A 23,853-nucleotide genomic window follows, 5' to 3' on the forward strand; every position below is an offset into this window, starting at 1 on the left:
CTAGGAAACTGGCAAGAAGCCACGCCTGCTGGCTATATACGGAGCGGGGGGGGGGGGAGGGGGAGCGATGGGCGGGCCATTCTTCTCATTCTAAAAGACTTTTTTAACTAGTATATTTCCGAAATGCTGCGCATGCGCGAGGTAGAACCCATAGGTGCTAATTTCACAGACGTACACTCGAAGAAATACGGTTACAGGTAAGCAACCTATATTTTCCTTCCCTTTCTGTTAGAACTCCATGTAGGAACAGACCACATTCTGTGCTTTTCCTTCTCCCTGTAAACATTCATTTCTAGGCTAGAGGTGCAATTCAGGTTATGTTCCGCTGTTTGGAAGGAAATAACAGCACTCCACCTCTGACCAGCCGGCTCATTAAAGGCAGCTCCACATTGATCATCATCCAATGCTGCCGTCTCAGGCCTCTAAACTCCATGTCTGGTGGATGTTAATAAAGGGCAACAAGATAGGAGGATCTCTCTAGTCCTTCTGCAGAATGGCCTTGGCTGACGTTTTGTGTTTCCTTCCAGTAAACAAATCAGTTGCTTGGCGAAAAACCCCAAAGTTAAAATCAAAAGAATATAGGGAGCCCCGTTGGATGCCCATAGGTAAAGGTAGACCCCTGACATTAAGTCCAGTCATGTCTGACTCTGGGGTGTGGTGCTCATCTCCATTTCTAAGCCGAAGAGCCAGTGTTGTCCGTAGATACCTCCAAGGTCATGTAGCCGGCATGACTGCATGGAGCGCCGTTACCTTCCCGCTGGAGCGGTACCTATTGATCTACTCACATTTGCATGTTTTCGAACTGCTAGGTTGGCAGAAGCTAGGGCTGACAGCGGAAGCTCACGCCGCTCCCCGGAATCGAACCTGCGACCTTTTGATCAACAAGCTCAGCGGCTCAGTGCTTTAACCCACTGCGCCACCGGGGGCTCCATGGATGCCCATATAGACCAGTAATATTAGCTGCAACTGATAGCTTTCAGGTAGATTATCTCAATGCTATGGCTTTTCCCATCCAAAGACCAATCAGGCCTACATGTATCCAGAATTTGTTGGTTTTTTCGGTGTTTGGAAGTTTAAGGCACTGGAAGAGTAGAGATCTAGATGCCACAAAAGAGAGGTTTAGGGATAGCATAAGGCCTGCAAGCTGGATGACCTCTCTTTGGGTCTCAGACCTTGGCACTGGACACAGTGCTCCTCAGAACACTTCTCCCTCCATTGATTCCTGCTTGGATTCCCACAGGTTTAGATGGGGAAAGTATAGCAACAAACAAAGCAGCTGCTGTAACCTTCCTACTTGGGGTTTTAACAGACACAACTCTCATAAAACAGGGCACACACCTAACTCAGTTTCACAAATCCTTTGCAGCCCATGATCCATTTTGTTGCCTTGTCTGGATCTCTGGCCATATGTTTCTCCTGCCTTTAGCCAATGTTGACTTAAATAAACCAGCGTCAGTGACACTTCCATTGTTCAGAAGATGTTCTCAGTTGTTACAGAGATTCTCAGTCGTTCTAGATGGCCACAGGCTGCATTCAAGGTCTGCTTTATCCACTTTAAGACTGTCCCACGGCCTCCTTCTTCCTCCCCTTGGTTTCCGTCATAGGACATTAATGGAGACACCGTTAAATCTTAAAATCTTTATTGGAAAATAAGTTGCAGTCAGTTCACAGACAATTAAAAGTACACAATCACAGATTGGTGGTTTTTGTCTTTCCAAATGGTCTTTTATCTTTCTAGAATAGTCATTATTATTATGTACATACAAAAAAACAACTGTAAACATTTTTTTAAAAAAAGAAAGAAGAAGAAACTTCTTTTACACAGATCACTTTTTGACCACAGTATACATTGGAGGAATAACAACTGCAACTGTATGTTGTTGTTGTTTTCTGTAGCAGCAGTTTCGTGCTTTGGAAGAGAGGTATCTGCATGTTTGGTATGTTTTATTGGACACTATGCGAAGGAGGTGGAAATGTGTACATCGCAGCAAACTGCAGGCCACTGGGAGGGAATCCCTCTTTTGCTCCCTTTCTTGTATTTCTATCATATGACTTACAAGCAACAGCGAAGGCTGTTATACCTATATATATATAAGTAAAATATATAGATATATCTATATAGATATATACAAATAGGTACAGGCATGTAGCCGGGGGGGGGGGGCTTTGAGGGGCTTAAACCCCCCCCCCCCCCCGAAATTCTCATGGTGGTTCGTGAAAAGGCCTTACTGGTGCATTATTTAAACTGTTATGTTTATTCATATCATGATCTGATCACCATACTCAATATATCCCATATGCATGGGGGTATTGGGGTAATGATACAAAAGGTTTGCTAGGCTAGACCCTCTTTCACTCAGACTCAGCCCCCCCCCCCAAATTTTTTTAGCCCCCCCCCCATTTTTTTAGCCCCCCCCCCCCCCCCCCGAAATGAAATCCTGGATACGGGCCTGTATAGGTATATCTCACAGGTAAAGGCAAAAGGGTTTGGCCCTTGTTGTGAAGAAACTCTGTACTAGAATGAAGGCGTTGTGAAGGGAGGCCTGGGTTAGTAACCTGTTTTTGCTCCTGTGGCATAAAAAGAAATTTGGCTTGGCAAACATTAGGACTTTTGCTAGGTAGCCCTAAAGGCTGGGGTTAACTGGATTAGTGAAGGCCACATAAGGCCTTCCTTGGCAGGGTTTTAGTTGGAAGTTCCTCTAAGATGGAGAGAGAGAGAGGTTATTCACTCAAAAGAAGGCCACCCAAATGTTTCCGTGACTTGAGCAGGAATTCAAACCCTAGGTTTTCTCCAAACTAGTCTCTGGTTGGAAATTCTCAATGCAGAGGGCCTGGGAGCAAAGGGAGGATGGGGTTTATGGCTTTGGGTGGAGAAGCAAATAGTTGGTACAGGAGGACCTGGAAATACAGAGGCACATTTTCTCTTGGCATTTTTAGGTCCTCCAGCACAATTCAATGGAATATTTCTGCAAACTAACCTTACGGTTGCACTGGATGGCCTGGAAATACTAGAGAGATGCCATTATATGCTTCCCATAATACACTTCCTCTAGAAGCAGCTCATTTGAGTAGGATTCACATTTCCATGCTGCTGAGTCCCCTGTGAAAATGGGGCTACATTTACTCAAGTCTCATGAGTCATTGAATCTAATGCACCTCCATTTTCAAATCCCTGAAACCAAAAAAAGTATTTGCTGATGAATATAATGTGCAGCAGCAGAAGGTGCACTCTTTGTAATATGCCCATTACAGTTGCTGCCTGCTTAGAATTCCTTCTGTAAAAATCATTGGAACACCAAAGCAATGGAAAAAGAAACCTTGGGGTACATCTGTGCTGTAGAATGAATGCACTTTAACTGCCTTGGTTCAATGCTATGGAATCAGGGGGCTGTACTTTTGCAAGGCCTTGAGTTTTCTCTGTTAAAGTGTGCAGATGCCTCACCAAACTACAAATCCTAGAATTACATAGCGTTGAGCTATGACATTTAAACTACGGGTGACATCCCTCAAATAGAAGCTGCAGGTGATTCTTAAGCAGCTTCCTCTATTGCTTTGGCTCAGCACTAAGATGACTGTATGACTCAGATCTAATGTGCACCCTAATTCTGGCAAGGTGATTTAGCCAAAAAAAGGTGTTAGATTCAAGTAAATCTAGTATATTATATGTCACAGATAGGATGCTGGCCACTGCCTTAGGCACCTTGAACACACCAGTGTTCAAGGGTATAATCTAAGCCAGTGGATTGGTCCATGGGTAACCTTCACAATTCCTTGTGCTGTCCAAGCTATTTGAGGATTCCCTTGCTGCACCTGGGTGAGCGGTGGGCCCTCCTTTTGGCCAAATGAGTTCTTTGGGGAAGTCACTTGACCGGGCCTTACTTGTCGGATAAGAAAGCCTTCCTACAAAGCGCCATTAAAGTCAATGCCTTTGGAGTCCTTTCAGGCTCAAGGAGAAAAAGAAACAAGTTGGGGTCAAGGATGGAGAAGAAAATACATCTGTAGGCATAAGGTGCATACATTCAAAATGGTAATATACAACACAACAACACTGCTTTCCACTCAGACAGAAGAACATGGACTCTCCTTTTTTTTTTCCTCCTCCTTTTTACAGGCAAATACACAGATACTCTGGAATAGATTCATCTTTTTATACAGTTAGAAAAAATACACTTGTACTGAACAGACATTTATATTTTGTACAATCTCAATAGAAAGAAAAGACATTAAAGGTGTATGACTGCTTCCGTCTGTTGCCTAAAAATATCGGAAAACACACAGTCGCCCGCTAGGATGGCAGTGTTCTCTCTAAGGGAAATATTGCTACAGTTTGACTGCTTTCAGACCCTGTTTGTTTCAGAAAACATTTCAGGTTCAGATCCTGCATGTTTAAGGTTTTTGGATACAAGACTGAACCCAGTTGTGTCCCGTTATGAAATTGTGAATGGGGGGCAGATGCTGAAATGTGAATACAGTCCGAATTGGTATTCTGATACCCATCAACATTTAATGGAGTTTAAATTATTCTAGTAATATGTCTCATGCAAGACTTATGAAGAATCTCTGTACACAAAGTTTGGGGTTTGCAGCAACTTTGGGAGGAATCCATAATTTTGGCCCCAAAACCTGCCCTCGACTTAAAAATGGGGTCAATTTACACATCAGTGTGTACAGGAAGTCGATCCCATTGATTCAATAGGTCTACTCATATGGAGATGGATAAGATGGATATGGGTTCAGGCCACTCGATCAATGGCTGATTGGTAAATCCAGCACTTTCTGTATAAGTTTAAACCAGCCATGGACAAACTTTGGCCTTCCAGGTGTTTTGGACTTCAACTCCCATAATTCCTAACAGCCTACCAGCTGTTAGGAATTGTGGGAGTTTATTTATTTATTTATTTACTTTACTTCTATACCGCTGTTCTCAGCCCGAAGGCGACTCACAGCGGTTCACAAGGCACAAAACACAGCAAAATTCAACGTCAATATAAAACCATTAATAACCTAATCTAATACACAATTAATACATAATTACTATAGTAACCATTCCCAAGCATCTCATCACTAAAAACATGATCCAGGTTCGTCGTCCATTGTTCCATTCCTATGTCGTTACCAGTCTTTGAACAAATCATTTGAACGCCTGCGCAAATAACCAGGTCTTTTGCGGAAAACCATCAGAGATGGTGCCAATCTGAAGTTTGCCCATGGCTGGTCTAGACCAATATATAGGTCATACTGAAATGTATAATGTTGACCCAAAACTTACCCGCAACTTATACATGATAATATATGGTAAGTCAATCCCATTGATTCAATAGGGATGGAGATGGGTTCAAGGCTACTCAATCAATGGCTGATTGGTCAATCCACTTGCTGTACAGATTCAACTTACAGATTACAATATGACCCTTGTTGAAGTTGAGAAGTCTATACAGAGTGTTTATCAATTTGCCATAGATTGAATGCATGTCTTTAGCAAAATGCCAGGTGCATAACACAGCCTTCCTCCTCAATGTATTGGATACCATTTTGAGAAGACCATTCCCATTGAGGGACACAGGATTTCCCATTCTAGACCCTCTTCTATTTATCCTTTCCCTCCAAAATGGCTTCAAATTCCTCTTTTTAATTTGGGAGATGGAGAAATGTATGAGTCGGAAAGTTGGGATGCTCCACTTGGCCTGTTTTAGGCCCTTCTGGACCTACCGTAATGCTTCATTTCTTGCTCTTGTGATGGCTGTTCCAAATCTGAAATGTTTCCCCCTTTAAGTGCAAAAATGTGATTTGAACAAATGAAGGGAAATGCTTTAAAGCCCAGAATACTATCTAAAAACCTATATGTTAAGCTAAAGTTTGCAGCCTAGATTCATTCATTTCAGGAATTTCAGAACTGTATAAAAAGTACCATAATTTAATATTTGGCTTAAGATTTTGGCACTTTTGGGGGGGGGGGATGAGAGGAACCCAAGTGATGTTTCCTATGGTTTAAAAGAGAAAGAATGAAGGAAGGAGGAAGTCCCTCGAATGGAGGAGAAAAGTGGAAAATTGGGGGGAAAGTTTTGGAAAAACTGACCGAGCGGTAGCTCGTTTCATGTGCGTTTTCCAGCCGTGAGCAGCAGCAACCGTCCTTGAATGTCCTGCTTAGAGGGAACACTGTTGAGTTTGTGTTTTGTGTGTGTGTGTATATATATATGTATGTATGTCTATATATCTCTTTTAAAAAAAGAAAGAAGGTCCTCGGAAAGGTAAAAGACAAGAACCAATACCACCATGGTACAGAATCACTGTATCACCAGATGAGCTAAGAGTTAAAAGTTGAACCCGGCACACATTTAAAACTCGCCATACATTTAGAAAACTAAGAAGAGGACTCTTGGACATTTTGCGACCAACCAGTTGACTATACTTTGCACCATAGAAAAGAAAGCCAGGCCCGTTTCCATTGGGCCAGGTCCCGTTTACTATACAACCACATGGGACGATACCCCCCCCCCCCAATAATAGCAGACCCCGCCATGCACCTCAATAGGCTGGCAACTGGTAGCCTTTGGGGCTCGTGTCCAAGGTCTCGGAGAATGGGGGGCTCTGGTAGGTGTCCGTGCTTTCCACGCCTGAGCCAGTGGGGTATCCGGGGTATCCTGCATTAGGATCTGGCGGGAACTGGTCCGTAGCAAAGAGCGACATGTCCGTCCCCAGGCGGAACCGCTGTAGCGCCTTCAAGGCCAGGACCACCTACATAAGGGGAGAAAGAGGATCTGTTTGGAGTGTGGGTGCAAATGGGTCTGTTCACACTTGGGGAAGGCGCCGAGCACTTCTCTGGGAAACTGAAGTCCTCCAAATTGACTATACAGTTATGATGGTGGACCTAGGTCAGGCATGAGCCAGCTCTCGCCCTCCAGGTGTACTGGACTTCAGCTCCCAGAATTCCTAACAGCCAAGGCTGTTAAGAATTGTGGGAGTTAAAGTCCAAAACACCTGGAGGGCCGGAGTTGGCCCATGCCTGTCCTAGAGGAAACGCTTCTAGCAAACTCCCTAGGTTCTCCAAGACAATCCTATGGTCATGTGGTAGAAGGTGATCATGGAGATGTGAAGGACTGCTTCATCTTGTGCTTCTCCTTTTCCCTCTTCTGCTGCTGCTTCTACTACTGCTACTTTTACTCCTTCTGTTTTTACTTCATCTTTGTCTGCTTCTCCTTTTACCCCTTCTGCTGCTACTTCTACCACTTTTTACTTCTATCTTTATTTCTGCTTCATCTCTTTCTGCTTCTCCTTTTTATCCTTTCACTGCTATGTCTACTATTACTTTTAGTTCTATTTTTACTTCTTCTGCTACTTTTACACCTTCTACTTCTTCTTCTGTTTCTCCTTTTATCCCTTCTACTTTTACTTCCATTTCATCATCTTCTGCTTCTCCTTTTCACCTTTCTGCTGCTGCTTCTACTATATTTTCACTTCATTTAATTCTTTTACTTTTACTTCTATTTATTTATATCCCACTTTTATCTTGACTGAGGTGCAACAAGACCTGGATTTTCCTAGACGAGAATTCCCCCAGGTTGTAAAAAAATTGCAACTTTTAATTAATTAATCCTGCAAAGGTGGAAAGCCTACTACAATTTATTTGGGAAGCAACTGTTATCTCTTTTTTGCTTTTTGCTTGACCAGGCGGTGCATAACGCATTTTAGACATCACATGAACTGTCAAGACTTGATGCTGTAGGTGTAGCTTTACATAGTATTTAGCACTGAGCAAAGTTCAAGTGGTACCAAACTGAATCAATTCTACAGTGCGGATGCACCACTGGTCATGGATTTGGGATGCGTGCAGGGGGTACTTGTGCAACTGGAAGGGCCTTGGTGGCTGAAACATTTACCCAGGAGATGATGGAGAAGAAGGAGAAGGCAATGGCCGCTCGTGCCGCATCTCCGGCGTGGGCAGCTGCTTTGCTGGGTGCCGTCCGCTGCCACTGGTTGGCCAGAAAGCAAAAGGACACAAACCACAAGAAGGCCCAGAAGCCTGCAAAGGAAGAAGGGAAAAATGCAAAGAGTGGTCAGTCACATATCATCCAGCAAGAGGATTCCTCTGCAGTACTAATTTCTTAAAGGAGTAGGGTACAGCGTTGGCTTTCTCTTTCCTTCTCAAAAGACTTCCTCCTTCACTCAGGCCTTTGACTTTATAATCTATACATTTGCTTTGCTACAAAACTACCGATGACAAAGGAGTCCTCTCCCATCTTGGTGCTTCCTGCCGGGACCCACCTGAGAAACCCAGGTCAGCCAGTACCACGCACTTGCGGTCCTTGACGCTGCTGATCTGCTGGAAGTAGAGGTCCACCACCAGGAAAAGGCTGCAGGCCAGGAAGGCAATGAGGCCAATGGTGATGGCGTAGTTACAGGCGCTTTCATTGGCATTGAATGCGCAGCGCAGCAACGGGGATTTGTCAGTGTTGATGTAGCCTTCGTTGATGATGGAGCCAAATACCACAATGGCAAAGACCTACAGGAGGGAGGAGGGAGGGGAAGGCAGTGAAACATCCATCCACGGATGTATATATGCTTCTGTCCATCTGTCAATCTGTCCACCTATCCATCCATCTTATCTATCCATCCTTCCTTCCATGTATTTATCTATCAATGTATCTATTCATCCAACAATCTGTCCACCTATCTATCCAGCTATTCATTTATCCATCCATCCACCTGCCTATCCATCCATGAATTTATATATACATCTGTCCACCTAACCATCCACCCACCTCTCCATTTATCCTCCTATCCATGTAGCTATCTATCTATCTATCTATCTATCTTATCTAATCTATCCATCCACCCACCTCTCCATCTATCTATCATCTATCTACCCACCTCTCCATCCATTTTTCCTTCTATTCATCTTTCCTTCCATCTATTTGCCTATCTGTCCTTGTATTTATATATCTATCTATATATCTGTCCACCTATCCATTCTTCCATCCATCCACCCATCTATCCAGCCATTTATTTATACATTTATCCATTCTTTCCATCTATCTATTTATCCACCCACCTATCCATCCATCTTTCCACCCATCCATCTGCCTATAAATATTCTTGTATTTATATAGGCATCTATCTATATATCTGTCCACCTATCCGTCCATTCTCTGATTCATCCACCCACCTATCTATCCATTCCTGTATTTATATATGCATCTATCTATTCATCTGCCTACTTCATCTATCCACCCACCCACCTACCCATCCATGCATATGTGTGTGTGTTTGTGTGTTGTGTGTGTATACACACACACCTATATATCTATCCATTGATCCAAACCCTTATCCATCCATCCACCTATCCATGCATGTGTGTATATATGCATCTGTCTGTCTGTCCGTCAATCCATCCATCCATTTGTGCACCTATCCAATTCCCTATCCATCCATGTACGTATATATGGAACGATCTGTCCATTTTTCATCTATCAATCCAACCTATTCATCCATCTGCCTACCTACATATCCGCCCATCCACTTATTCATATGACCAACCATGCATCCATCCATCTGGCCACCCACCATCCGTTTATTTATTCCTTTTATCTACCTAGCCATCCACCCTTCCATCCATCCACCCAAATTTTATCACACTTGTTTTCCAAAGTGTGATATATTTTGTTCCTTTTGGTTGACCAGATCAAGGTACCCCACACCATGGCTCTTCCCATAAAAAGATGTTCAAACCCAAGTGTGAAGTCTCGGCCTAGTTTTTACTCCCCTCTGTTTGCTCCCTGGAGTTGGACTGTTCCATTCTGGTAAGTTTTAGAGTGGGAGCTTAGGCTCCCCCTATAGGCCCACTCTTTTGGTTCAGCCCATTCTGGCTCATAGCCTGGTGGAAGGACCTTTTGGACATAGTTTTTAGTAGTTAGCCAGAACGTGTCTGGTCTGGCTTAGCAGTCTGAACAGGCCACCCTTAGCACATATATGCCATAGAATTGACCAATATTTGCCTTAGAGTTTATATCATTATAGTTATACATGCCTCATAGATTATAATATTTGCCCAAAGAGTATACAAGTATTTACCCAAAGAATATAAAGCACATACCACCATTATACCTCATAGCCTCCTGTTATCTATATTTACCTCAGTTATACCTTATACCTGTTTCTTAATTTTCTAATTCTATACCATCATAATCAAACTGCACCTTTGTATACCTTGTTTTGATTCATCTTGATTGTTTAGTAAACTTAATTGGTTAATTTTAGTCTCGTCTGTAGAGTATTATTTTGGGGGCATTAAAGTACATATAGGGCATACCGATGGTCACTGGGAAAATAGCCAGACACATAGTTTTCCCTTAATCTTCCCGGTTGTGCCATCATACCAAGAATAACGAGGAACAGCCGACGTACAAATGGAGTGACTGAGCGCATGAGGAGGATGGCGCTGAAATGACGGCATAATTGCTTTCTTTTTGCACTCTCTCCTTGGAGCTTTCCTTTGGGCTTTGATCTCATCCATGAATAATGAGGAGAGGCTCCTTCCCGCCCCATTCTGCCATCTGTAGAAACACCGGCAGCGATTTCAGGGGAATGTTTGCCAAAAAGGAGACACGTGGAGGAGAGGCGGCAGTACTGGGTTAGTCAGCCATTGGGTCAGTTTTGGAGAGGTCTACTCCATTTCCTCGCCTTCCAAATTCCTAATTTAGGATGCAAGAAGGGCGCCTCACCAAACTGCAACTCCCATTGGGTTGCTTTGAGTTTTTCATGCTGTATGGCTTTGTTTTTCATGCTGTATGGTTTTGTTCCAGCAGCATTCTCTCCTAACATTTTGCTTGCATCTGTGGCTGGTGTCTTCAGAGGTTCTGTTAATAGTGAGGCAAGTGGAGTGTATATATACCTGTGGAATAATGTCCAGGATGGGAAAAAGAACCCTTGTCTGGTTGAAGCAAGTGTGAAAGTTGCAATTAGTAAGCTTGAATAGAATGAGTAACCATGCAAAGTCAATAATGTAGGTGTCTGCATAGAGGTAGCCTGGTCTTTGTTGTCTTGAGGCATTCTCAGTTAACTGGCAATTTGATTGTTCGCTGTCTGCAATTTCCCTGTTTTTGAGTATTTACCCAATTTACTAGATTTTGTTCATTTTGGTAATTTAATAATGATAACCATGAAAATGAACAAAATATGATTACCAGTATTTAGAAAAACACCAGAATCAAGACACTACATAAGGAACACCACTCAAAAACAGAGGAACTCCACACAGCAAGAAATCAAGGACCAGTTAACACCTCCCAAACATAGGATGCCTCCAGGCAACAACAGCCAAGCTACCTCTATATAGAAACCCTCACTGATTGACTTTGCAAACTTCATGGCTACTCAAATGCTATTCAAGCTTGCTAATTGCAACATTCATACTTGCTTTAAACAGACAAGGGCTCTTTCTTCCACCCTGGACAGTCCTCAGATACACTCCACTTGCTTCACTGCCAACATAACCTCTGAAGATGACAGCCACAGCTGCAGGCAAAACGCCGGGAGAGAATGCTGCTGGAACATGGCCATACTGGCAAAAAAACTCACAGCAACCCAGTGATTACAGACATGAAAGCTTTTGAAAGCTACCTATTCTTCCTATAGGTAGAACGAATATGCTTTAAGCCCACTTTAATGGCGATGGCTCAATGCTATATGGAATAATGGGAGTTATTAATGGGAGTGGTAGTTTTACAAAGCCTTGAGCCTCCTCTGCCAAACTCCAAATCCCAGGATTCCATCACAATGAGCCAAGACTGTTAAAGCGGTATCAATCTGCATCCGCTCTACAGCATGGATGCACCTTTTGCATGACAGTCACGGGAAGGAAGTACAGTCAGAAGCAGAACAAGGTGCCATACTTCTATAGAAGTCAGTTAAAAATAAAACACTCCATTCCGGTTTTGGTGAAACAAAATGCAAACCGTTTGCACCACCGCTTTGGGGGTTTCGTCAATTTTTCAACGGTCTAGGTAGGAGCTTCCTTTTTCACAAAAGCAATGGTGCAAAGCACAAAAAAGGGGGGGGAATGGGTTTGAAAGGCCATTTCTTATTCTAAAACTCGCAGATAAGGTGGTTCAAACTGGACCAGTCCTACTGTGTAGATCATGCATGGGCAAACTTCAGCCCTCCAGGTGTTTTGGACTTCAATTCCCACAATTCCTAACAGCCTCTGGCCCCTTCCTTTCCCCCCTCAGCTGCTTAAGCGGCTGAGGGGGGAAAGGAAAGGGCCCGAGGCTGTTGGAAATTGTGGGAGTTGAAGTCCAAAACACCTGGAGGGCTGGGTTGCTCAGGCCTGGTGTAGATAGAGGCACCCAAAACAAAACAAAAAAAGGCACTCTGTGCGTGCTCTGGTGACACACACAGCTTGGTGGGATGCAACCACCCAGTTGCTGCTGGAAAGGCTAATAATAATAATCATTAATCTATTTATTATTATTGAATATTAACTATCCAGCCTTTCTCTGTTGTCGGAACTCAAGGAGTTCCACCAACACAAGAAAATGCTGCAGAGAAAAAAGGAAAGTGAAACGAAGCAGAAAGTAAGGAGAGGCCAAACAAGGCTGAGAAGCCAAATAAAAGTGCATCTACACTGTGGAATTAATGCAGTGTGACCAGGGGTGGCTCAACCCATTACGCAAAGTAAGCATTTGCAGTATAGTTGATTTTGGCCAGGGGCACTCTTGAGGTGCTCTTGGGGGAAAATACACCTTGACATATGCGAGTTGTAGTTACTGGGATGTATAGTTCACCTACAATCAAAGAGCATTCTGAACTCCACCAATGATGGAATTGAATCAAATATGGCACACAGAACTCCCACAACAAACAGAAAATATATATCAGTGATTGGTTTTGGGGGGGGGGGGGGGGAACGGGACCAAAATACTGTTTGCTTACCGTTAAAAATTACCTAGGGCCACATCTGAGTGTAACACCCCTTTGAATGCTATGACTCACTGCTATGGAATGCTGGGAGTTGTAGTTTCACAACTCCCGTGGTTCTAGGAGTGTTTGTGCTTCCCAGGGTTTGATACTTCTGAGCTAGGGTGGTTGAAGTGGAATCAAACTGCATTAATTCTACTGTGTACATGCACACGGCCATCGCAAATACACACATGCGCGCGCACACACACACACGCACACACACACACACACATGTTGTTTCAACAATACTAACCAACACAATGCCAAGACTGCAAGATGTCACATGGAATCCATCTCAGGCCTTGTGGATGCTGCAAGCAAGACATAGGAAAGCTTGCAATGCATGTGCATTTGCACATGCAAATACACATGCACTGGGCCTTCTAGATAGGGTTCTCCAACATCAAATGATCACAATGCCAAGGGTCCAAGGCGCCACACCATTTGTATTTCAGGCCAAAGAGATGCAAATAAGTCAGAGGAAGGCTTGCAATGCAAATGTGAGAACTCACCTGGCCATTATTATTATTCAATAATAATAAATAGATGAATTATTATTATTATGAGCCTTTCCAGCAGATTCTGAGTGGTTGCATCCCACCAAGCTGTGTGTGTCACCTAGATCATGTACAGGTGTTTTGGAATTCAACTCCCACATAACAGCCTCAGGCCCCTTTCTTCTCCTCAGCCCCTTAAGTGGCTGAGGCGGAAAAGAAAGGGGCCTGAGGCTGTTAGGAATTATGGGAGTTGCAAATCCAAAACACCTGGCCTTCAAGACAGTGCCAATCATCTCCATACCACAGTGCCATCCAGTCTCCATTTTGGGCAATAAAAGGCAAACAAAGTGAAGAAGGCTTGTAAGGCACAGGTGAAAGCTCACCTGGCTATTAACACAAATACACAAATCCATAGATACTAGGCCTTTGTTTTGACAATGCTAACCATCACAACGCCAAAGGCCCAAGGCGCTATCCTGTCCCCCATTTCAGGCCATAAACAAAGAAGACAGAGGAAGTCCTCCAATGCAAAGAGGGGAGCTCACCTGGCCATTAACACAAACACATAAAACACATTAGGCCTTAAAGACAATGCCAACCATCTCTATGCCAAGGTGCCATCTGGTCTCAATTCTGGAACATAAAAAAGCAAGCAAAGACAGAGGAAGGCCTGCAGTGCACATGTGAGAGCTTGCCTGGCTATTAGTACACACACACACACACACACACACACAAATGAATATGCATTGGGCCTTCCAGACAAGTTGCTTTGATGACATCAACTGATCACAATGCCAAGGGTCCAAGGTGCCAACCCATTTGTATTTCAGGCCAAAGAGATGCAAATAAGACCGGGGAATACCTGCAACACAAAGGTGAGAACTCACCTGGCCATTACACAGACACGCCAGGCCTTCCAGACAATGCCAACCATCTCTATGCCATGTGCCATCCGACCTCCATTTCGGGTCATAAAAAAGCATATTATTATTATTATTATATTATATTATTACTAGCTGTACCCTGCCACGTGTTGCTGTGGCCTATAGTAAATCTTTTCAAAGTAGAGGTAGATATCTGGAGTATTATGAAAGAGGAGTACCTACCTATTCCTTCCCCCTTTTTCTCCCCCTTTCCTTTCTTCCTTCTCTACCTCTTTCTTTCTTTCTTTCTTTCTTTCTTTCTTTCTTTCTTTCCTTCTTTCGCTCCTTGGTTTCATCCTTCTCTCTTTCCTTCATTCCCTCCCCCTTTCTTCCTTTGCCTCCTTTCTTCCCTCCATGTTTTCTTCCTTCTTTCACTTTTTATTTGCTGTGGCCAACCTTCCCTCTTTCTCTCCTTCTTTCCCTCCTTCCTTCCTTCCCATCTTTCCTTCTCCGCTTCCTTCTCTATCTCCTTCCTTCCTTCCCCCTTTTCCTTTCTCTTCTGCTGTCTCTCTTTTCTTCCTTCTCTCTTTCCTTCCCTCCCTCTTCCTCTACATCTTCCCCCTTCCTTCACTCCCTCTTTCCTTCCTTCATTCCCTTTTTTCTTTCCTCCTCTCCTTCCTTCTTTCCCCTTTTTCTTTCCCTCCCTCTTTCTCTCATTTCTTCCTTCTCTACCTCTTTCCTTCCTTCCCTCTTTTTCTTTCTCTTCTGCTGTCTCTCTTATCTTTCCTGTGGCCCAGTCTGTTGATCTTGAAAAAAAAGTAATGAGAAAGTGTTGGTTTCCAATATATATAATTTCTTTATGCTTGTGTGTAAACTTGAGTATTTTCTGTTGGTCATGGGGGTTCAGTGTGGCAAGTTTGCTCCAATTCTGTCGTTGATGGGGATCAGGGTGCTCTTTGAGGGTAGGTGAACTGTGAATCCCAGTGACTACAACTCACAAATGTCAAGGTCTATTTTCCCCAAACTCCATCTGTGTTCATATTTGGGCGTATTGAGTGCTTGTGCCAAGTTTGGTCCGGATCCATCATTGTTTGAGTTCCACAGTGCTGTCTGGATGTTGGTGAACTACAACTCCCAAACTCAAGGTCGATGCCCACCAAACCTTTCCAGTATTTTCTGTAGGTCATGGGAGTTCTGTGTGCCAAGTTTGGTTCAATTCCATAATTGATGGAGTTCAGAATGCTCTTTGATTGTAGGTGAACTATAAATCTCAGCAACTACAACTCCCAAATGACATTGGGAGGCATTTTCGTGGAGGAGGGTGAGTCCGCATGCTTTACACAGGGGGGAAGGGGGTGGGCGGAGTGAGAAGGGGGCGGAGTTTTGTGGCGGCGTGGGCGGCGTTTTGGTGGAGGAGGATGAGTTGGGATGCTTTAGACACTGGGGAAAGGGGGTAGATGGAGTTAAAGGGGGCAGGGTTTGGTGGCGGCGCGGGGGGCATTTTGGTGGAGGAGGGTGAGTTCGGATGCTTTAGACAGGGGGGAAGGGGTGGGCAGAGTGAGAAGAGGGCGAGGTTTGGTGGTGGCGTGGGAGGCGTTTTGGTGGATGAGGGTGAGTTAGGATGCTTTAGACAGAGGGGAAGGGGGTGGGTGGAGTGAGAAGAGGGCGGGGTTTAGTGGCGGCGTTTTGGTGGAGGAGGGTGAGTTGGGATGCTTTAGACATGGGGGAAGGGGGTGGATGGAGTTAGAAGGGGGTGGGTTTTGGTGGCGGCGAGGTGGGCATTCTGGTGGAGGAGGGTGAGTTGGGATACTTTAGACAGTGGGGAAGGGGGTGGGTGGAGTGAGAAGGGGGCGGGGTTTGGTGGCGGCGTGGGCGGCGTTTTGGTGGAGGAGGGTGAGTTGGGATGCTTTAGACAGGGGGAAGGCGGTGGGCGGAGTGAGCACGGGGCGGGGTTTGGTGGCAGAGTGGGAGGCGTTTTGGTGGATTAGGGTGAGTTGGGATGCTTTAGACGGGGAAGGGGGTGGACGGTGATAGAGGGGGGTGGGGTTTGGTGGCGGCGTGGGAGGCGTTTTGGTGGAGGAGGGTGAGTTGGGATGCTTTAGACAGGGGGGAAGGGGGTGGGCGGAGTTAGAAGGGGCGGGGCTTGGGGGCGGCTTGGGCGGCGTATTGGTGGAGGAGGGTGAGTTGGGATGATTTAGACAGGGGAGAAGGGAGTGGGCAGAGTGAGAAGGGGGTGGGGTTTGGTGGCGGCGTGGGCGACGTTTTGGTGGAGGAGTGTGAGTTGGGATGCTTTAGACACTGGGGAAGGGGGTGGACGGAGTTAGAAGGGGGTGGGGTTTGGTGGCGGCATGGGCGGCGTTTTGGTGGAGGAGGGTGAGTTGGGATGCTTTAGACAGGGGGCAAGAGAGTGGGCGGAGTGAGAAGGGGCGGGGTTTCGTGGCGACGTGGGAGGCGTTTTGGTGGAGGAGGGTGAGTTGGGATGCTTTAGACAGGGAGGAAGGGGGTGGACGGAGTGAGAAGGGGGCGGGGCTTGGAGGCGGCGTGGGTGGCGTTTTGGTGGAGGAAGGTGAGTTGGGATGCTTTACGCGGAGGGAAAGGGGTCGGCGGTGTGAGAAGGGGGCGGGGTTGGTGGCAACACGGGCGGCATTTTCGTGGAGGAGGGTGAGTTGGGATGCTTTAGACACTGGGGAAGGGGGTGGATGGAGTTAAAGGGGGCAAGGTTTGGTGGCGGCGCGGGGGGCATTTTGGTGGAGGAGGGTGAGTTCGGATGCTTTAGACAGGGGGGAAGGGGTGGGCAGAGTGAGAAGAGGGCGAGGTTTGGTGGTGGCGTGGGAGGCGTTTTGGTGGATGAGGGTGAGTTAGGATGCTTTAGACAGAGGGGAAGGGGGTGGGTGGAGTGAGAAGAGGGCGGGGTTTAGTGGCGGCGTTTTGTTGGAGGAGGGTGAGTTGGGATGCTTTAGACAGGGGGAAGGGGGTGGGCGGAGTGAGCACGGGGCGGGGTTTGGTGGCAGCGTGGGAGGCGTTTTGGTGGATTAGGGTGAGTTGGGATGCTTTAGATAGGGGGAAGGGGTGGGCGGAGTTAGAAGGGGGTTGGGTTTGGTGGCGACATGGGAGGCGTTTTGGTGGAGGAGGGTGAGTTGGGATGCTTTAGACAGGGGGGAAGGGGGTGGGCGGAGTGAGAAGGGGCGGGGTTTGGTGGCGGCGTGGGTGGAGTTTTGGTGGAGGAGGGTGAGTTTGGATGCTTTAGACAGAGGGAATGGGGTGGGCGGAGTGAGCAGGGGTGGGGTTTGGTGGCGGCGCGGGAGGCGTTTTGGTGGAGGAGGGTGAGTTGGGATGCTTTCGACAGGGGGAAGGGGAGGGCGGAGTTAGAAGGGAGTGGGGTTTGGTGGCGGCGTGGGAGGCATTTTGGTGGAGGAGGGTGAGTTGGGATGCTTTAGACAGGGGGGTAAGGGGTGGACGGAAATAGAAGGGGTGGGGTTTGGTGGCGGCATGGGCGGCGTCTTGGTGGTGCCATGGGCGGCGTTTTGGTGGAGGAGGGATGCTTTAGATAGGGGGGAAGGGGGTGGGCGGAGTTAGAAGGGGCGGGGCTTGGGGGCGGTTTGGGCGGCGTATTGGTGGAGGAGGGTGAGTTGGGATGATTTAGACAGGGGAAAAGGGAGTGGGCAGAGTGAGAAGGGGTGGGGTTTGGTGGCGGCGTGGGCGGCGTTTTGGTGGTGGCGTGGGTGGCGTTTTGGTGGAGGAGGGATGCCTTAGATAGGGGGGAGGGGGTGGGCAGAGTTAGAAGGGGGCGGGGCTTGGGGGCAGCATGGGCAGCGTTTTGGTGGAGGAGGGTGAGTTGGGATGCTTTAGACAGGGGGGAAGGGGTGGGCGGAGTGAGAAGGGGGCGGGGTTTGGTGGCAGCGTGGGCGGCATATTGGTGGAGGAGGGTGAGTTGGGATGCTTTAGACAGGGGAGAAGGGAGTGGGCAGAGTGAGAAGGGGGCGGGGTTTGGTGGCGGCATGGGCGACGTTTTGGTGGAGGAGTGTGAGTTGGGATGCTTTAGACACTGGGGAAGGGGTGGACGGAGTTAGAAGGGGGTGGGGTTTGGTGGCGGCATGGGCGGCGTTTTGGTGGAGGAGGGTGAGTTGGGATGCTTTAGACAGGGGGGAAGGGAGTGGGCGGAGTGAGAAGGGGCGGGGTTTCGTGGCGACGTGGGAGGCGTTTTGGTGGAGGAGGGTGAGTTGGGATGCTTTAGACAGGGGGGAATGGGGTGGGCGGAGTGAGCAGGGGCGGGGTTTGGTAGCGGCGTGGGAGGCGTTTTGGTGGAGGAGGGTGAGTTGGGATGCTTTCGACAGAGGGAAGGGGTGGGCGGAGTTAGAAGGGAGTGGGGTTTGGTGGCGGCGTGGGAGGCGTTTTGGTGGAGGAGGGTGAGTTGGGATGCTTTAGACAGGGGGGAAGGGGTGGGCGGAGTGAGAAGGGGCGGGGTTTGGTGGCGGCGTGGGAAGCGTTACGGTGGAGGAGGGTGAGTTGGGATGCTTTAGACGGGGGAAGGGGGTGAGTGGAGTAAGAAGGGGGTAGGGTTTGGTGGTGGCGTGGGAGGCGTTTTGGTGGAGGAGGGTGAGTTGGGATGCTTTAGTCAGAAGGGAAGGATGTGGGTGGAGTGAGAAGGGGCGGGGTTTGGTGGCGGCGTGGGCAGCGTTTTGGTGGAGGAGGGTGAGTTGGGATGCTTTTGACGGGGAAAGGGGGTGGACGGATATAGAAGGGGACGGGGTTTGGTGGCGGCGTGGGAAGCATTTTGGTGGAGGAGGGTGAGTTGGGATGCTTTAGACAGGGGGGAAGGGGGTGGACAGAGATAGAAAGTGGCGGGGTTTGGTTGCGGCGTGTGTGGCGTTTTGGTGGAGGAGGGTGTGTTGGGATGCTTTAGACAGGGGGAAGGGGGCGGGCGGAGTGAGAAGGGGGCAGGGTTTGGTGGCGGCGTGGGTGGCGTTTTGCTGGAGGAGGATGAGTTGGGATGCTTTAGACAGGGGGGAAGGGGGTGGTCGGAGTTAGAAAGGGCTGTGGTTTGCTGGCGGCGTGGGCAGCGTTTTGGTGGGGGCGTGGGCGGCGTTTTGGTGGAGGGATGCTTTAGAAAGGGGGGAAGGGGGTGGACGGTGATAGAAGGGGGTGGGGTTTGGTGGCGGCGTGGGAGGAGTTTTGGTGGAGGAGGGTGAGTTTTAGATGCTTTAGACAGGGGGGAAGTGGGTGGGCGGAGTGAGAAGAGGGCGGGGTTTGGTGGCGGCGTAGGCAGCCTTTAGGTGGAGGAGGGTGAGTTGGGATGCTTGAGATAGGGTGGAAGGGGGTGGACGGAGTTAGAAGGGGCGGGGTTTGGTGGTGGCGTGGGCGGTGTTTTGGTGGAGGAGGGTGAGTTGGGATGCTTTAGACAGGGGGGAAGGGGGTGGGCAGAGTGAGAAAGGGGCGGGGTTTGGAGGCGGCGTGGGAGGCGTTATGGTGGGGGAGGGTGATTTGGGATGCTTTAGACAGGGGGGAAGGGGGTGGGCAGAGTGAGAAAGGGGCAGGGTTTGGTGGCGGCGTGGGCGGCGTTTTGGTCGAGGAGGGTGAGTTGGGATGCTTTAGACATGGGGGAAGGGGTGGACGGAGTTAGAAGGGGGTGGGTTTTGGTCGTGGCGCGGTGGGCATTCTGGTGGAGGAGGGTGAGTTGGGATGCTTTAGACGGGGGAAGGGGGTGAGTGGAGTAAGAAGGGGGTGGGGTTTGGTGGTGGCGTGGGAGGCGTTTTGGTGGAGGAGGGTGAGTTGGGATGCTTTAGTCAGAAGGGAAGGGGGTGGGTGGAGTGAGAAGGGGCGGGGTTTGGTGGCGGCGTGGGCAGCGTTTTGGTGGAGGAGGGTGAGTTGGGATGCTTTTGACGGCGAAAGGGGGTGGACGGAGATAGAAGGTGGCGGGGTTTGGTTGCGGCGTGTGTGGCGTTTTGGTGGAGGAGGGTGAGTTGGGATGCTTTAGACAGGGGGGAAGGGGGCGGGCGGAGTGAGAAGGGGGCAGGGTTTGGTGGTGGCGTGGGTGGCGTTTTGCTGGAGAAGGGTGAGTTGGGATGCTTTAGACAGGGGGGAAGGGGGTGGTCGGAGTTAGAAGGGGCTGTGGTTTGCTGGCGGTGTGGGCAGCGTTTTGGTGGGGGCGTGGGCGGCGTTTTGGTGGAGGGATGCTTTAGATAGGGGGGAAGGGGGTGGACGGTGATAGAAGGGGGTGAGGTTTGGTGGCGGCGTGGGAGGAGTTTTGGTGGAGGAGGTTGAGTTTTAGATGCTTTAGACAGGGGGGAAGTGGGTGGGCGGAGTGAGAAGAGGGCGGGGTTTGGTGGCGGCGTAGGCAGCCTTTAGGTGGAGGAGGGTGAGTTGGGATGCTTTAGACAGGGGGGAAGGGGGTGGGTGGAGTGATAAGGGGGCGGGGTTTGGTGGCGGCTTGGGCGGCGTTTTGGTGGAGGAGGGTGGGTTGGGATACTTTAGACAGGGGAAAGGGGTGGGCGGAGTTAGAAGGGGGTTGGGTTTGGTGGCGGCATGGGAGGCGTTTTGGTGGAGGAGGGTGAGTTGGGATGCTTTAGACAGGGGGGAAGGGGGTGGACGGAGTTGGAAGGGGGTGGGGTTTGGTGGCGGCGTCGGCGGCATTTTGGTGCTGGCGTGGGCAGCATTTTGGTGGAGGATGGATGCTTTAGATGGGGGAAGGGGGTGGGCGGAGTTAGAAGGGGCGGGGCTTGGGGGCGGCATGGGCGGCGTTTTGGTGGAGGGTGAGTTGGGATGCTTTAGACAGGGGGAAAGGTGGTGGGCAGAGTGAGAAGGGGCGGGGTTTCATGGCGGCGTGGGCGGCGTTTTGGTGGAGGAGGGTGAGTTTTAGATGCTTTAGACAGGGGGGAAGGGGGTGGGCGGAGTTAGAAGGAGGCGGGGTTTGGTGGTGGCGTAGGCGGCCTTTTGGTGTAGGAGGGTGAGTTGGGATGCTTTAGACAGGGGGGAAGGGGTTGGGCGGAGTTAGATGGGGCGGGATTTGGTGGTGGCGTGGGCGGCGTTTTGGTGGAGGAGGGTGAGTTGGGATGCTTAAGGCGGGGGGAAAGGTGGTGGGCGGAGTGAGAAGGGGCGGGGTTTCGTGGCAGCGTGGGCGGCGTTTTGGTGGAGGAGGGTGAGTTTTAGATGCTTTAGACAGGGGGGAAGGGGTGGGCGGAGTTAGAAGGGGGCGGGGTTTGGTGGCGGCGTAGGCGGCCTTTTGGTGGAGGAGGGTGAGTTGGGATGGTTTAGACAGGGTAGAAGGGGGTGGATGGATTTAGAAGGGGCGGAGTTTGGTGGTGGCATGGGCGACGTTTTCGTGGAGGAGTGTGAGTTGGGATGCTTTAGACACTGGGGAAGGGGTGGACGGAGTTAGAAGGGGGTGGGGTTTGGTGGCGGCGTAGGCGGCCTTTTGGTGGAGGAGGGTGAGTTGGGATGGTTTAGACAGGGTAGAAGGGGGTGGATGGATTTAGAAGGGGCGGAGTTTGGTGGTGGCATGGGCGACGTTTTCGTGGAGGAGTGTGATTTGGGATGCTTTAGACACTGGGGAAGGGGTGGACGGAGTTAGAAGGGGGTGGGGTTTGGTGGCGGCATGGGCGGCGTTTTGGTGGAGGAGGGTGAGTTGGGATGCTTTAGACATGGGGGAAGGGAGTGGGCGGAGTGAGAAGGGGCGGGGTTTCGTGGCGACGTGGGAGGCGTTTTGGTGGAGGAGGGTGAGTTGGGATGCTTTAGACAGGGAGGAAGGGGGTGGACGGAGTGAGAAGGGGGCGGGGCTTGGAGGCGGCGTGGGTGGCGTTTTGGTGGAGGAAGGTGAGTTGGGATGCTTTACGCAGGGGGGAAAGGGGTCGGCGGTGTGAGAAGGGGGCGGGGTTGGTGGCGGCGCGGGTGGCATTTTGGTGGAGGAGGGTGAGTCCGGATGCTTTACACAGGGGGGAAGGGGGTGGGCGGAGTGAGAAGGGGGCGGAGTTTGGTGGCGCGTGGGCAGTGTTTTGGTGGAGGAGGGTGAGTTGGGATGCTTTAGACACTGGGGAAGGGGGTAGATGGAGTTAAAGGGGGCAGGGTTTGGTGGCGGCGCGGGGGGCATTTTGGTGGAGGAGGGTGAGTTCGGATGCTTTAGACAGGGGGGAAGGGGTGGGCAGAGTGAGAAGAGGGCGAGGGTTGGTGGTGGCGTGGGAGGCGTTTTGGTGGATGAGGGTGAGTTAGGAGGCTTTAGACATGGGGGAAGGGGGTGGGTGGAGTTAGAAGGGGGTGGGTTTTGGTGGCGGCGCGGTGGGCATTCTGGTGGAGGAGGGTGAGTTGGGATGCTTTAGACAGAGGGGCAGGGGTTGGGTGGAGTGAGAAGAGGGCGGGGTTTAGTGGCGGCGTTTTGGTGGAGGAGGGTGAGTTGGGATGCTTTAGACATAGGGGAAGGGGGTGGATGGAGTTAGAAGGGGGTGGGTTTTGGTGGCGGCGCGGTGGGCATTCTGGTGGAGGAGGGTGAGTTGGGATGCTTTAGACAGGGGGGAAGGGGGTGGGTGGAGTGAGAAGGGGGTGGGGTTTTGTGGCGGAACGGGTGGCGTTTTGGTGGAGGAGGGTGAGTTTGGATGCTTTAGACAGGGGGGAATGGGGTGGGCGGAGTGAGCAGGGGCGGGGTTTGGTGGCGGCGTGGGAGGCGTTTTGGTGGAGGAGGGTGAGTTGGGATGCTTTCGACAGGGGGAAGGGGTGGGCGGAGTTAGGAGGGAGTGGGGTTTGGTGGCGGCGTGGGAGGCGTTTTGGTGGAGGAGGGTGAGTTGGGATGCTTTAGACAGGGGGGTAGGGGTGGACGGAGTTAGAAGGGGTGGGGTTTGGTGGCGGCGTGGGCGGTGTCTTGGTGGTGGCGTGGGTGGCGTTTTGGTGGAGGAGGGATGCTGTAGATAGGGGGGAAGGGGTGGGCGGAGTTAGAAGGGGCGGGTCTTGGGGGCGGCTTGGGCGGCGTTTTGGTGGAGGAGGGTGAGTTGGGATGCTTTAGACAGGGGGGAAGTGGTGAGCGGAGCGACAAGGGGCGGGGTTCGGTGGCGGCGTGGGAGGCGTTTTGGTGGATGAGGGTGAGTTAGGATGCTTTAGACAGAGGGGAAGGGGGTGGGTGGAGTGAGAAGAGGGCGGGGTTTAGTGGCGGCGTTTTGGTGGAGGAGGGTGAGTTGGGATGCTTTAGACATGGGGGAAGGGGGTGGATGGAGTTAGAAGGGGTGGGTTTTGGTGGCGGCGCGGTGGGCATTCTGGTGGAGGAGGGTGAGTTGGGATGCTTTAGACAGGGGGGAAGGGGGTGGGTGGAGTGAGAAGGGGGTGGGGTTTGGTGGCGGAACGGGTCGCGTTTTGGTGGAGGAGGGTGAGTTTGGATGCTTTAGACAGGGGGGAATGGGGTGGGCGGAGTGAGCAGGGGCGGGGTTTGGTGGCGGCGTGGTAGGCGTTTTGGTGGAGGAGGGTGAGTTGGGATGCTTTCGACAGTGGGAAGGCGTGGGCAGAGTTAGGAGGGAGTGGGGTTTGGTGGCGGCGTGGGAGGCGTTTTGGTGGAGGAGGGTGAG

The 23,853-nt window shown here is 49.9% G+C and overlaps 1 protein-coding gene across 2 annotated transcripts in view; it reads right to left on the reverse strand.

Moving 5' to 3' along the window:
- Positions 1–4,010: 4,010 nt before the first annotated feature.
- Positions 4,011–23,853, reverse strand: part of LOC132781937 (synaptogyrin-3) — a 58,284-nt gene continuing 38,441 nt past the window's right edge. For both annotated transcript variants that reach the window (XM_067461355.1, XM_060786517.2), the window contains 3 exons: positions 8,263–8,500; positions 7,878–8,020; positions 4,011–6,735 (listed from right to left, as the gene is read on the reverse strand). In XM_067461355.1, the coding sequence (XP_067317456.1) occupies positions 6,526–6,735; positions 7,878–8,020; positions 8,263–8,500 (591 nt within the window). In that variant the 3' untranslated portion in view covers positions 4,011–6,525. The remainder of the gene's footprint in view (positions 6,736–7,877; positions 8,021–8,262; positions 8,501–23,853) is intronic.

Source organism: Anolis sagrei, chromosome Y (genome assembly GCF_037176765.1).
Source record: "Anolis sagrei isolate rAnoSag1 chromosome Y, rAnoSag1.mat, whole genome shotgun sequence".
In the NCBI taxonomy this organism is placed as follows: domain Eukaryota; kingdom Metazoa; phylum Chordata; class Lepidosauria; order Squamata; family Dactyloidae; genus Anolis; species Anolis sagrei.